General features: G+C 40.7%; 1 protein-coding gene across 1 annotated transcript in view; it reads right to left on the bottom strand.

Annotated features, from left to right (window-relative positions):
* PAWR (pro-apoptotic WT1 regulator) overlaps window positions 1–10,445 on the bottom strand; it is a 108,375-nt gene extending 97,930 nt beyond the window's left edge. The window contains exons 1-2 of the mRNA XM_032393707.1: window positions 10,329–10,445; window positions 9,138–9,814 (exon numbers count right to left, since the gene is read on the bottom strand). Of these exons, the coding sequence (XP_032249598.1) occupies window positions 9,138–9,665 (528 nt within the window). The 5' untranslated portion in view covers window positions 9,666–9,814; window positions 10,329–10,445. The remainder of the gene's footprint in view (window positions 1–9,137; window positions 9,815–10,328) is intronic.
* Between the last annotated feature and the right edge of the window lie 5,474 nt (window positions 10,446–15,919).

Raw genomic sequence — 15,919 nt, 5'->3', positions numbered from 1 at the left:
AAACTCAGGTTTTTTTCAAGGTCAAGTGTCATATCTGTTGTAGTATTTATGTGTGTAACCATTTAACATGTGTAAAATTGTGCTAGTCTTTATTATGTTTCTATCTTTTTACATGTCACTGACAAAATTTCTGAGTATTATACCCTTAAACTCCATTTTTCCTTATGCCCTGTAGTTTTCGTTGTGTGATTTTGCATGTATGATTAGGAACTTTTACGTTGAATTATAACTTACACATACTTGTAATTATTGCAGCTCTAATCACCAATTTCCCACTGAAATCAAAGGCTACAGAGAAGGTTTAAAAAAAAAAAAATAAGCATGGGGCACCTGGGTGGCTTAGTCAAACGTCCCGACTCTTGATTTCAGCTCAGGTGGTGATCTCAGGGTCCTGGGATCGAGCCCCGTGTTGGGCTCCATGCTCAGCTCGGAGTTCACTTGAGGATTCTTTCTTTCCCCCTCCCTCTGCCCTCTCTCTCTCTCAAATAAATAAGTAAATCTTAAAAAAATAATTGGGCATCCCTCACAATTATCTGAAGGTCCTAGTATCTATGAGGTACTTTGAAAGACCCAAACACTTGTCTTGAAGAATGCTTCAGGAAACCCAATGCACGAAAAGAAAAGAATATGTATGTTTATCTTAAGACAACTTATCTGCCAATCAGCTACATAATAGGACAAAGAAGTAGTAGAGTCCTTCACCAATGAAGTAATGCTCAAGTATTTTAATATCAAGTAACACAAACATATCCATCCCTAAAGACAGAAAGCATAATGGTAGTTGTCAGGGACTAGGTAGGTAGAATGGGGAGTTATTGTTTAATAGATACAGAGTTTCAGTTTTACAAGATGAGAAGAGTAATGGGATGGATAGTGATAATGACTGTATAATAATACGAATACATTTAATACCACTGAATGTACACTCAAAAGTGGTTAAAATTTTGTTATTAGTATTTTACCACGAAGAAAAGAAATCCCTACATTGCACACCTGAAACTAATTTTTTTAAAAATCCATCCTTATTTTTGAAGAACACCATCATAAAAATACTCATGATGACTACTAAATGCACATAAAATCTGTATAGTGTGGTTCCATTTTTTATGTAGATATAGAGAAAAAGGATCAGAAACAAGTATTTATATGAATTAAAATAACAGGTGATGTTTCTCTATCTTTTCCTGTATTTCTACAAAGGAACTACAATGAACACATTCTTTTTTTTTTTTTTAACACATTACTTTTACCAGCAGAAAAAAATTAAGATTACGTAAGTTTAGTGTGGATCAACTTTTGCTTGCACTACAGGCTATCAAAAAGTCTCGTCAAGAATTTCAAACCCAAAGTAACTTCTTTGACTACTGCAGCTAATATAATCTTACTTTTTACTCCTCAAGTACCATCTTCTGAAAGTTAATATTGTTCTTCAAACTAAGATTTCCATTTTTTTGAAGTACTACTAAAAATATTCTTCAAGAAATTCCAAAAGCAACAGAAAGTAATACTTTGTATACAAAGTATACTTTGTATAACTTGCAAATTTCACTTTTATGCCCATAAGCTTAATATTAAATAGTATCTTTTAAAGTTAATTTTATTATAAAACACGTTTTCATCCTGTATTTCAAACTGTATTATTTTTATTTCTTATTCAGCTAGTCGCCCAGAGTTTATATAAAGAAACTGCAAACAAAATTTAAGCTATCACAGAAATGTAATCTGTAACATAAATTCTCTCCTTTCTATTCATGTCAGCAAAACCCTAACAAAACACCGTCAGAATACAACACTGTTTAAAAAAAATTCAACCATATAAAACAAATGAAACTATTATTGAAAACTACCCTGTGACCCATAGAATTTGGTGAAGGAATTTTCTAAAGACTATCACAGAATAAATATTTATTATCCAATTTTCACATGCTAGGTTTTGAACTCATTGGATCAGTTTCTACCTTTTGAGATATATAATTTTGCTGCTTTTAGAAACTAAATGTTCTTACAATTTCATTCAGACATAGTGCCTAGTATATTTTTAAATAACCCAAGGAGAATATGATAGATGGCTAAGGCTTGATTCTATACAGTAGGTATATAGCTATAAACACAAATGCCTAAGATTTAAACTGAAAGTTCCCTCAACAATAACCAGATATTTTAAGAATCAATTGGCCAGCTAAAAATGCCTATAGATTTAATATGTGAGAGTGAACAAGAGAAGAAATCATGCAGTTGGGAATATTTTGTGATAAGATGGACAAAACCTGTTTTAAGAGTTTGAACCACAAATTATTAAATACAGTTTCAAACATAATTATACACTTTCCCTTAAAGATATGTAAAAATGAAAAATGAATGAAAGTTCAAATTACACATTAAGGTAGAGTTTTTTTTTTTTCCTGTAGTCTAGGCTTCTAACAAATTCAAGACAAGAAGCAAGGCAGATGCAACATTTTGCACTAACTGTACATTACATAAATGTTCAAGGTGCTTTCAATTTCCAAGTAGTTCAAGTTGTCTTTGTTAAAATGTTTAAGTTTTTAATTAGAAGGAAAAAAAAGAATTTTCAACATCCCAATAAGAAATTTCCACTAGACATCAACAACCAGTTATCAATATAACCACACAGTAACTATAATTTATCATTTTATCATTTTTGGAACATTTACACTGACATTATTTTATTTGATCATGTAATAATCCTGTTAAGATAATCAGTATCAATTTCATTTGACAGATCAATAAACCATTACAGGGCATTTAAGTCAGTTCCTCCCAAACTTCAGGGTGTACAAGAATCACTCAGGAACATGTTAAGACCGCAGTCTCAGTCACCCCTCTCTCTCCCCAGGCTGAGGTGGATTCCAGGAATCTCCATTTCAAATAAACAACACAGGTGATACTGGTACAGGTGGTCCCCATCTCTACATCCCCAAGCCGCATCTTTTAAGACACTGATTTAAGTAACATGACTAAGACTTTAGGTGGTTTAAAACTCTATTTTTATTTTGAATCTAAGTTCCCAAATGTTTAGATAGTAGAGCTTTGCAGATCTCCTTGAAAGATATGTAAAATTTTAATTTTTAAAAAATTTTACATTTATTTAAAATAATACCTCTTATACTAAACTCCTATACGAACAAATGGTAGTAAGTATTTGAAGAAACATAAAACCGAGAAAATTCTACCATAATTTCATTTTCTGTGAGATGCAGGAAAAGCTGATACTGAATTATTTGAATACTGCTGCATTTTATAGGGTGGTAACTAAAACTTAGGTACCACAGGTTCTAAAAACATATTGAAAAATTAAGATGAAAATATAAAAGCACTTAGAGTACAACTTTGTGAATACACTAAAAACCACTGAACTGAATAATTTAAAGGATTAATTTTATGATCTATGAATTATATCTCACTTTTTATTTATTTTTTTAAAGATTTCATTTATTTATTTGACAGAGAAAGACACAGCAAGAGAGGGAACACAAGCAGGGGGAGTGGGTGAGGGAGAAGCAGGCTTCCCGCGGAGCAGCGAGCCCAGTGTGGGGCTCGATCCCAGGACCCCGGGATCATGACCTGAGCCGAAGGCAGACGCCTAGCGACTGAGCCACCCAGGTGTCCCTATAGCTCACTTTTTAAAAAGAAAAAAGCACTCAGAAAATTTCAAACTCTAGTATTTGCCAATCATTTTAAACTTCTAAGACATATTTTAGCCTTTCTATTAAACAGCATAATTATTTTCTGGCCTCTATTACAGGTGCTAAAACCAATGTAGAAATAATAAAGAGCATAAATAAAGCCACTAGCTTGATAGTGATTTTATTTTATTTTTTTTAAGATTTTTTTATTTATTCATTTGAGAGAGACAGCAACAGCACAAGCAGGGAGAGGGACATGGATCATGACCTGAGCCCAAGGCAGACGTTTAACTGACTCAGCCACACAGGTGCCCCTTGATAGTGATTTTAAATAAGAATTTTAATGTCACTATTTATTTCCTCTCAAGTTTTTCTAATAAAGTTCCACTTAATCTGCCTTTTATTATAGGGCTATTTTCAAATTCTTTAGTCACATGTTAGCATCTTCTAGTTACTACTAAAATAGTCTTTGTCTTTCTTAACTAGGTATATAGTATGTAATACACTGAAATATAGTAAGATGGCTGGTTATTAAGCACCAGGCTTTAAAGGCTTTATCTCTACTCTACTTCATACCACATATGTGACCTGAGGCAAGTAAGTAACTTACTTGCTCTCCCCCATCTTCCCATAGGGTTGTGGTGAGAATTAAATGCACCAATACAGGTGAAGTGCTTAGAACAGTGCCTAGCACTTAATAAGCACACCATAAATGTCATCTACTTTAATTACATAATTATTTTTACAGAAAAAGGCATCTCAGCTTAGACCACTCATTATAAATCCTGGTAATATTAAAATTTTACTTTACTTTACCAATGTGTTCAAACATTTAGGAAAGTTGGGCTTGCTTGTTTATGCTATATCTACCCTATTCACAAGTTCAATTTTCCCCAACCCTGAGTCACTATTAGTTCCTCTTCTGACTCATCACATAGAAAGGTAGACAGTCTGGAACCTACTGGGCATACTGAAAGGAATTTCTTAATCTACCTGGATTTACATGGTTTACTAAGTAGAATTTGTCCTACATAATGTTCAATAAATATGCTGAATAATTATGACTTAAAATCGTGCTCACTTAAAAGTGCTTTCTATATATCATATGCTCCTTCAAACTACAGGGTAGGTGTTTAGCCCCATCTTGACAGGAAAACAACGTATCACTTAAATAAAAACAAAGATTCACATTTTCTGACTTCTAGCCAAAAACAGATTTTGCGGGTGGCCTGGTGTTCAAATTCTGCCAAGCAAACTATAAATTAGAGAGTCAGAAGCAATCTCTGAGCCTACAAATTTGACTCTAATTTCTATTCAGTTCCTTTTACTGTTTTCCCCATTCAGATATTTAAATTAAGATAACCTCTAACAAAAAGTTATAGAAAAAAACAGTTATAGGGAAATAAGCTAAATAATGCAAAGTAGGTTAATTCTTTTTTTAATTTTTTAATTTTTTTTAAATTTTATTTTAAGTAGGCTTCACACTTAATATAGGGCTTGAATTCATGACCCCAAGATTAAGAATTGCACAATCTACCAACGGAGCCAGCCAGGTGCCTCCAGAGTAGGTTAATTCTTAAAAACACTTTTCCCAAGATGCACATATACACAAAAAACCCCACAAAAACATTTAAAATATTGCTCTACCACTTATTCACTTTCCATGTGATCCTGAGTCATTTAAATTCTCCAAGCTTCCATTTTCTCTTCTGGAAATGAGGATAAAAAGAGAAACTATAACTACCACATGGGATTGCTGTGAGCATTAATTAAAACAACACATAAAGCACTCTAGCCAACCACTATGAAAATAGTAAGTTTCGACATATGTTAACTTTATATTTAAATCAAAACTTCAGTGCCATTTGACCTTGACCTATTGAATTATTATACTTTCTAGGGTAATCAGATCTGTTAACTCTTCTGCAAACCTATTAAATGGCAGTAACTTCATAAGCACTATGAAAACAGGAGTGATACTGCCTAGGACTCCTTCCTCAACTATCCCCCACTCAGGAAATAGGCTGTACTTAACACTGTATATTACTTGAGAGGCCCTGTGGACAAGCCTGTGTCCTATTCATTTCTGTATCCCCAGACTGCAGCCCAGTATTTCTTAACCCTGACTCACAGTAGAATCACAAGCGAAGTTTACCAAAATATTAATGCCTGGGATCCATCCCAGGCCCATTAAATCAAAAGGGGGTCAGGGAGGGAGAGGGGAAGTATTCTCCATCGAAAGCACTTTTTTAAGATCCTCACATGATTTTAATTAGCTACCACAATTAAGAAACACTGCACTCTGGTATTTAAAATATTATACAAACAGGTATATATACATGTATGTGTGAATATATGTATAAGTATATAGCTACAGAAATGTAAGTCTCAGCTCAAGACCCTCATCCTCACTAGCTTCTCACAGCCCAATCATCTCTTTCCTCTAAACACAAAATATATATATATGTTTTTTTAAGATTTTTAAAGTAATCTCCACACCCAACGTGGGGCTTGAACTTACAACCCCGAGATTAAGGGTTCCACGCTCCACCAACTGAGTCAGTCAGACGCCCCTAAACACAAAATATTTCTAATAAACAATTTGCGGTGTTAAGATAGCTTTTCAATTGTTAACTCAGTACTTAAATTTTTTCATATAATTATGCCTTATCCTTCCTCCTGGATTACAGTTCTGCTCCCTAAGAATATACACTGCCTTACTCCTTGTTTTTTCCACAGCACTTACAATAGTGCCTTGAACACAGACATGTAATAAACATCTGACAGATCTAATAAACATATACCAAAATTATTGGCAGGAGGTATATGACATCCAAATTATCCAATTTGGGCTACTGCCCAAAAAAATATAAGAATTTAGAAAAAAATTTTTTTTTTTTAATCTTTACCTCAGTAAATGAGAACTAAAGTTTGTCTCACTCACGACAACTGAATATTTGCACTTTTTCTTACGGTTATCAGAAGCAGTATCCCCCCCTGCTCCAGCTTCACATCCCCATCTACCACTTTTAGTTTTTGACTTGTTTCTTCACTAAAACTATCTTCTGGTTGTTTGTGGTATCTTTAGCTGTTGTCAGGTATCTCTTTACAACAATTTTATAATACTCTGTAATTAGTAAAATAAGTTAATGAAAGTCACAGTGATGTGTCATGCTACTCTTCTAATATAAACTTGGTTGAGAATATTGCCTGAAAATAAGATGCTTTCTCAACATTAAATAATAATACAAGTCCACTCTTGAATATTGACAGATTGGTGATTTTCTGTTTTTATGATATTTGCAAACCTGAAAATTTTGTAAAATATCATATGACTTCTTAAACCAGGAGTACTAAGTTACATTACACAAGAAACTCCACGGCAACTGATATTCTCAATGCCGAAACTACTAAGAGAAATGAATGGCACACAATTCTAAAAAAACAACGTACAACAACCTAAAGATATAAAGACGGCCCACCTTTAAAGTTTTGTGTCATATATTTACCACTATTAAAATAATCTGAACGACTTAAGTTGTTTTTATGAAAATATGAGGAGGAGGCCCTCAAGAAGTATGCCTGCTAATTAGATACTGCGGTAAAACATTACCATGTTTTGTTGCGTCCTACAGCAACAGATAGAGCCATAGTTACCACAAAAAGAAAGCAGTCCTCAATTCCCTATTCAATAAAAAAGGTTCAAATTCCACAGACAAAAAAATGGTACCCTGGGTTGTTTGTTTTTAAGGAAGATTAAATTTAGGACTTGCCAACACCCAAACGAAAAACATTCCAGAGTATTAGACTCAATTGTAGTGGGGAGTCATCTACATTCTCAGCACTATGTTCTCTAACCCAAAGCAGGAGTATTAACAAAGGATGTTTCTTAGGACCTCGTAAGATACACCACACTTATTCCCCCCAGTAAACATTACCCTTGTTAAAAACAAAAACAAAAAAGGTACTTGAGAAGTAACAATTCTAGCACAAGCAGCCAGACAAAAAATGAAGTTTAACATCTGCCAAGATATTTCCCAAAATAAGACCCCTGTCAGATGAACAATGAGGAAAAGATTGAAAATGACTAATTCTTTTATTTGGACCATCAGCTACTTTTAAAAATAAAGTTGAGGAATGTAGCTTTTCCAAAGCCTTGTCTTTAGTTTCCCCTTAATCTTCATATTTAAAAAAAAAAAAAAAAAAACCTAGAAATTTGATTACCACTCTCATGAATTCCTTTTAAAGCAATTTAATGAATAACAGATCTTTTGTGCAAGTAGCAAACCATAGAGGACAGTTTTGCTGGCTGATAAAAATCTGTCTGCAACATGCATATAAAAATATATCCTTCAAAGACAAACCGTAATTTTCCAGGTATGGAAAACATATTAACACTTAAAAAGTGGGGTATGTTTGACATACACCCTAGCTTACTGTGAATGCTTTTACTTGAACCACAATTAAAGTTAGTATATTCTTATTAAGTATTTACTGGTTATCAAAGTTGAATAAATTAGAAAGCCACAAGTAAAAAAATTTAAAAAATAAAAAAATAAAACCTAAAGAGCCAATGAGAAAAAGATGCAACTACTTTGGGTGAAACAAGGTTGCGTAATCACTTCCCAAAACCAGTGCGCTTCTATTAACGTAACCAAAATTGTTTAGGATTTTTTTTTTTTTTTTGAGGGTAGAGATAGGTGCGATTACACATTAAGTAAAAATTTTCACCACTCACTCTAATAGGAAGATGCTGCTGCCTGCAGGAATGTTGAGACCTCTCAAAAATACAAAGCAAAAACAAAAACCCTACCACAACTGTTTTCCAAAATATACAGAGCCAAATACTTAAATACAAGTAAAGATCGTCTTAACAAAAAGAATTGTGGATTACTACAACGTTCCTATTGTCCTAATATCACTCAGAATTGTGTGTGTGTGTGTGTGTGTGTGTGTGTGTGTGTGTGTGTGTGTTGGGGAGCGGGGAGCGCTGTTCCCAAAAGCTGGTTTCTACATGAAAGTGATATACTTATTTAGACATACTCATCTTGGGTACACTGAAAAATAAAGCTGTGGTGCATAGTGCTAAGGCCACGTTTCTTTACAGGTGCTATTAAACACTGTCAAGAGAAAAGAGATCAACAATCTGGTAACTTCAGATAGACACGTGGGAAACTAAACTTTGTCGTCATCACCATTAATCAATTTTTCTAACCGATTAAGCAAAAACAAACAACCCTAGGTGGACAAGTTTTGGAGCCACCAGTTGTCCTATAAAGAAGGATCCTGAATCTGAGACCTCAGCCAGGAAGCCTGAAAAGCACGTGTCCTACTTTGGGTTTGGGGAACTTCCCAGGAAGCATTTGTTCAGAGTAAAACTCCATCACCCTCTGCGCCTGCCTAACTCGGCGAAAGGATAAGTACTGGCTAGCGTGGGGAAACTCCGCCGCCCGGGGACCGGGGGAGCTCCCGCCGCGGCCCCCGCCCGCTCACCTCTGCCGTGGGGATGTTGACCACGCCGGTGGAGCGACGCTTCTCCCGCAGCTTTCTCTTCTCGATTTGCCCCTTGCCTTTCCTGGCACTGGGGCCCGAGCTCTTGCCCTTCTCCGGGGCGCCGTCGCGCTCCTCCTCGTCGCCCCGGGCCGGCGGTGCCCCCGAGGCGGAGACCGCGGCGGCGGCCGTGGGGGGCGGCTCGTCTTCGGGCCGCCGGGGGCCGGGGGCGGGCCGGGGCAGCGCCGCGGGGCCCACCGCGCAGTTCACGCCCCCAGAGCCGGGGGCGGCAGGTGCGGCCGCGCCGCCCGGGAGGTTGTTGTTGAGCTCGTTGGCCGCGGCGGCGGCCGAGGTGCCCAGAGCCCCCGCTGGGGGCCTCCCGGTCGCGTCGCTGCCGCCCCCGCTCGGGGCGGCCGGGCCCGGGGGGTTCTGTTTGGCGCGCATCTTCTCGCGCTTCGCCTTCCACTCCTCCAGGAAGTCTGTGGTGCTGCCGCTGCTGCCGCTGCTGGTCCGGTAGCCACCGGTCGCCATATTCCCAGCGGGACCGGCCGGGCTCTCACCTCAGGCCGCCCCGCCCGGCTCCGGCCGCCGCCGCCTCTGCCTTCCCGAGGCCGGGAGGATGTGAGGGAACGACCCCCGGAGCGCGGGGGCGGCCCGGGCTCCCCCGGCGGCCGGCGGCTCTGAGGCGAAACACAAAAGGGGGCGGGGAAGGGAAGCGTTAAGGTCCTCGCCCGGCCGGAGGGTCTGCCCCGCCGCCCGCCTCGGAGCCCCCCGCCCCCGCAGAACGTGCTGACCAGGCCCCGCTGGCAAGTGGCTGCCGAGTCCCCACCCTGCAAAGTTTCTCTGTCGCACCTACACGGCAGGCCTGCACGATCGCCGCCCCTCGAGGGGAGGAGAAAAGGGCTTGTCCCCACCCCCCGGCCCGCCCGCCCCATCCCCACCGGGGTCTGCGCCTGCGGCGGTCGGGGGACCAGGGCCAGACCCCGCCACCTGTCGGCCCGTCGCATCTCCTGCCCCTCGCTCCGGCCCCCGTCGGCCCAAGGTCCCCGCCACCAACACCTTCATTCCTGGGTGAGGCGCGAAGCCCCTAGGCGGCTCACTGAAGAGGCGGGACGCGTACAGACACCAGCTGTCCAGCCGCGTCCGGAGGACGGGTGCGCGGGTCGAGCGCGGGCGGCCGGAGCAGCCCCTTACCTGAGAGGTGTTTTGGAGGGCCAGGCGCGGGTCTGGGAGTCGGCGCCCAGGTGAACCCACGCGGCGGCGCGAAAGGAGCTGCAGCAAACTCGCGGCCGGAGCTCAAGGCTCCGCCGGGCCAGGAGGGAGGGAAAGAGGGAGGGAGCGAGGGGCGGGAGGGGAGCCGAGCGGCGCCGAAGCGCGGGCGGAAAGGGCCGAGACGCCGCGCGAGGGGCGCGGCGCGCCTTGGGGGGCGGGGGGGTCGTGCCCGCCGACGCCCCGCCCCCGGCGCTCAGGTGCGCGCCGCCTGGTCCAGCCTGCCGCTGCAGCCCGCCCCGCGCCCGCCAGTCCCACCGCACGTTCCTGGGCTCGCGGCCCCCACAGCGGCGGGCCCCACAGCGGCGGGCCCCACAGCGGCGGGCCCCGCGGCAACTCTGACTCCGAGCGGGGCAGCCCTCCACGCCCTTCACCCCGCTCCTGTTCTCCGCCCCTCTGTCTCCCACCACTCTTCCTTCTAAGTACAAGACATACTCTTCGAGGGAAAATCTCGAATGCTGCTGGCCGAGGGGGAAAATGCAATGAAGTTGTGATGATTCAGGCCTGACTGGCCAGGATGGGAAAACACTCGCGCGTCACTTTTCCTGGTCGCTGCCCCCTTTTCAGATGTACTAGGCTGGCAGACAGAAGAGTTGAAGAAAAAAAAACCGAAACAAACCCAGACCCCCGAGAAAAGCCTGTGGGTTCTGGGTGAAAGGGTGGGCTGAAAGAAGGAGGGGCTTAAATTATCAGTGAACTATCAAGGGTTTACTACTATTTTAGGCTTGCAAGAGAAAACTAAAAACTCATTTTGACAGTGTATTGCATTGGCATCCCAATCCTATTTGTAATTGTCCTTTTAACCCTGTCTCTACACCTCTTCTTTACAGAGTGAATTTAGCAGTAAAGCTCCTTACCAAGACACCAAAGCTGTGTTCATGCTGATTTGATGCGACCTGGGGCGGTGATTGACTCTCTTTTTCTATCCTTAAACGTGTCATAGGGTATATCTTATCCTCAGATGCAAGTCATCTAACATTTCTAGATCAGGGCTGGGTGAACTGCCACCATCATGCACCTGAAGAGACAGACCTCACTGTATTACAAGTGGTGCCAGGGCACATCATGGTCACAGGCTACAATTGCCAGGTCACCACTTTGTAAAAAAAAAAAAAAAAGTAGGCGAGCCCTGAGTCACACTCTTACCTAACATAAATCTTTCTACCTACTTAGTATTCCTGTTTTGCCCAGGTGGCACATGGTGGGTGAGCAGTCAGTGTGTGCCTGCCACAAGAATGAGATTGGGAGAAAGTGATTCAGATGCTATTTGTTTCTCAGAGGGAAAGTCACACAGTTCCCGTCTTGGGTCTGGCTGTTGGGGTGAACGTGTGGGTAGCAGGGAGGGAGCTCTGCAAAAATCCTTAGAAAATTAAAGGCCTTCCTTGGGAACTGGTTTCAAAGGCTGAGCCTAGCTGGTACCATCCTGGGCGTGCCACCTGAAATTCCTCAATTACAGACTCACTAGAGTGTTTTGTTTTCTGAGTTTTAAGGGGGTAGTAGGAGGGTTGGGCATTAAATAGATTCACATTAATGCTTTGTAACTTACCAAAGGATTTTCTCCTGGACGGGCTGCAGGATACAGCGGAAAGAGGATACAGTGTGCCTGAATACAAGTTCATAAGTAGCTGAGAGATCTCCGGGGTGTTTAAATTCTCTGAAACTCAGCTTTCTTTACTATCAAATCAGCAATAACAGCATATATTTTTAAGCTATCATAAGAATCGACACTGTGTGCTTGGTTCAAGGAAGACACTCAGTAAATATCCTTTTATTAATAGGATATCAAACAGTTTTTGGTCTCTAAGAAGTTGGGGAGGGGTGTGGAGGGAGAGAAGGCAGGCAAAACAGTAAAGGTACTGAATATACAATATTAATTTGAAAATTATAGACAGAATGAACTAGAATAACGCTTACACCACAGAAATTTATCACTGCACTTTTGGACTAGTTCTCTTCGTATTCATAGGCTCTGACTCAGGAATTGGCTACTACTGACTCCCGTGGCTTTGGGCAAGTTGCTTAACTTTGGGGCCTCTGTTTACTTACATATAAATGGGGATAATGATACTTCCTACATTGTGAGAGTGTTGTGAAGGTGCCTGAGATCCTTGGATAAAAGGTAGTATATGAGAACCAGAGTAGTTATTATTAGTCTATAAATGCCCTAGGAACTATGGATGAAAGAGATTATTGAGGTACAAAGCACTGTGTATTATTATTGTTATCATTTATTATACCTTTTGTCTTTGCCTTACCATTCTCATTTCCAAAGATGTATTTCACAGCCAGACTGCTTCCAGCACTGCACTAAGATATTTAGCTGAGTCAGTCCTAAATTACAAAATGCGTATCATCAATCTTTATGTTTAGCATTCTGATGAAATAATCCTCAAAGACTCAGAGCATTGTTTCTCAACCATGGCACTGTTGACATTGGGGACTTGGTAATTCTTGGGGGTTTGTCCTGTCCATTGTAGGATGCTTAGCAGCATCCTTGGCTTGTAGCCACTAGATATCAGTAGTTGCCCCCAACCCCCAGTTGTGACTTTGCCAAATGTTCCCTGGAGGGAAAAATCTTCCCCGGTTGAGAACTGAGCTAGCCCTAAAATAACTAATTTTGGTGATACACTTGCCCTTAAATAATAAAGGGAAATATGATGATGCTAACAAAGAGATTCATTGTAATATATCTGAATGAAACTCACTCTAAATGTTAAGTCTTACTTCATGTTTTCGAGGCAGTAGATTAGCTATGATGTGAAATAGCCGATTTGTACGTGTTGAAATAATTAACAGGATATTGAGGAATAGCTATTGTGCCTTCAATGCAAATATTTCTGGAACATAAGCAATTCACCCTCTAAAATCAAAATAATACATGTACATAGTCTTAGAAGGTAAATACTTTAGTTCTGCAAGGATTATTACAAAAGACAACAATCCCCTGCCTAGCCTTCCCACTCCCAAAACCCTACCCAAAATTTAAAATTTTTATCTGTTTCTGCTAATATAAATCATCATATTAATTTTAATAGCCTTAGCACCTTCTTGATTTCTTCATTTTTAGACATACTTTTTTGACTTTCTAATAGAGAAAAAGAAAATGTAGCTCTCTTATACTAACTACACATATACTTTTCTTATTCCTAAATTCCTGCTATATTTATATTACAATTTTGTTAAATAAACATTTAATGTTTGTTGTGTTAAGCTATGCAAATATTGTTCACAGCTGAGCGATGCAGTGTACTATGATTGCATTTTTACAACTTTTGTCTTTTTACACAATTATTTCTTTTCCTTCAGCAGGTAAAACTTGTGATTTTTAAAACCATTTCATCATATTCCATATAGCAGTCACAAATTGAAACCCAGACTTTCCTCCTCCCAGTGTAATTAATCATGTCAGGTAACCTATCAGTTCTGTTTCTTTTTCTTGGAGATATCTCTCTTGGAGTCCTCCATCCCCGGATGTGATCTGGGTTGATTTTAAGACTCATGGCTCTGTGGTCATCCTAGGATTATGTTTCCCTAACATCCTGGGAATCATTTCCTATGCAAACCTCTTGTTTCCTGAATCCCATATTGTCCTCTTTCCTTTTTTCCCCTGTCATTTCAGTGGAGTACATCTTCAGTTTATTCTGGAGATAGGATTTCATATTCTTGAAGACCTTGTATGTTGGAAAACATTTTTAATTTATCTTCACACTCAACAGTTTGGTGGGGCATGGAACTCTAGGTTAGAAATCATTTTCCTTCATAATTTTAAAGGTGTCGTGGGTACCTGGTGGCCAAATTGGTTGGCCATCCAACTCTTGATTTTGGCTCAGGTCATGATCTCAGGGTCGTGAGATGGAGTCCTGTGCAGGGCTCCATGTTCATCAGGGAGTCTGCACGAGATTCTCTCCCTCTCCCTCTGCCCCCCCACCCCCCACACACACTCTGTCTCTTTCTCTCTTAACAAAAAAGAAAAAAAAAGATCACTATACTGTCTTCTAGTTTCCAGAGTTGATGCTGAGAAGACCAATGGCATTCTGATTCCTTTGTATTTTCTCTCTGGAAGTTTCTGGAACTTCTTACCCAGATCTTCCGGAATATCTTGGATTTGCCCTGATTTAGCCTTTTCTCATTATTATACTGGCACTCAGTGGGCCCTTTCAGTCTGCCATCTGCCCTTTAGCTGGGAAACTTCCTTATCCTATACCTTTGGTAATTCTTCTCTTCAATTTTCTCTGTTCTCTCTAGAACTTCTGTTAAATAAATGTTGGACTTCTAAACATTCTCTAATGTTTAATCTTTTCTCTCCTAGTTTCCATCTCTTTGGCATGTTTTTCTACTTTCAGTGAAATTTTCTTCATCTTTTTTTTTTTTTTTTAAGATTTTATTCATTTATTTGACAGAGAGAAAGAGAGAGAGCTCAAGTAGGCAGAGTGGCGTGGCAGAGGGAGAGGGAGAAGCAGGCTCTCCGCTGAGCAGGGAGCCGGATGTGGGGCTTGATCCCAGGACCCCAGGATCATGTCCTGAGCCGAAAGCAGCCGCTTAACCAACTGAGCCACCCAGGTTCCCCCAAATTTTCTTCATCTTATATGCCAACCTTTCTATCAAGTTTTCTGTTTCTGCCACCATTTTTTTGGTAAGATTTGTTTCTTATTCTCGAAGTGTTCTTTTTCCATATCATCCTGTTCTTGCGTCACAGATTCACCATCTTTTCTCTTCCTAAGGAAATTTTTTTAACTTTATTCTGCTGGTCCTGCACTTTGTCTCTTATCTATGTGTTCCTTTTTTTCTTTTTGATTGCTTTAGTCTTCATCTTTTGGGTTAGAGGATTTCGTCCTCTGTCTGCCATTCATTCATATTTAAGACAGTAGTGCTGAAAAGCTGCCTGGATGCTCTTTTGTGAAAAGGCAGAGCTTGTGGACTGATGGTCCTCATTTAGGAGGCTGATGTTTGGACCCAGGCATTTTGTGGAGGCGTGTGTCAAATGTCAGCATCTATGGGACTTTTCTCTTGTCCAGAACAGTTTCCCTGAGAGAAATTTAGTTTCTGCCTGTGTTGCCAGTTGTCAACCTTTTCAGGTGCCAAGTAGGGAAAGAAGACTTGGGAAGTCTCATTACTCAATATGCAGGTTTTACCCCATACCTATGCTCAGTATTCCTGGTAATTCAACAACTGCTGAGTGTGAACTTCTGGTTCTCTGGCAGCATCAGGAGAGACAGCCTCCTTGCTCCTGGGCCTTAGAGAAGGGACTTGAGAATCTAACTGTTCCTCACACAGATTTTCAACTAATTCTTCTGTTTTCACCACCTTCTTCTGTTTTCAGAAGTACGTGCTTCTGCCTCCAATTTCTGAGCTTTCTTCCGGACAAAAAGGATTACTTCTTGTCAGCTTTGTCTCTTGCAGGTGGTTGGAAGTCACCTTTCCCTGCTCTGCTAATGTCTGTTTCCCATCTTCCATCTTCCAACATTTTGTTCTCATCTCCCATCCTCTTTGTTGTGACTGGTTTATTACTTTATTTT

Source organism: Phoca vitulina, unplaced genomic scaffold (assembly GCF_004348235.1).
Source record: "Phoca vitulina isolate PV1807 unplaced genomic scaffold, GSC_HSeal_1.0 scaffold76, whole genome shotgun sequence".
NCBI lineage: Eukaryota > Metazoa > Chordata > Mammalia > Carnivora > Phocidae > Phoca > Phoca vitulina.
Note: the sequence above shows the minus strand (reverse complement) of the source record. Positions and strands in the feature narration are given on the sequence as shown.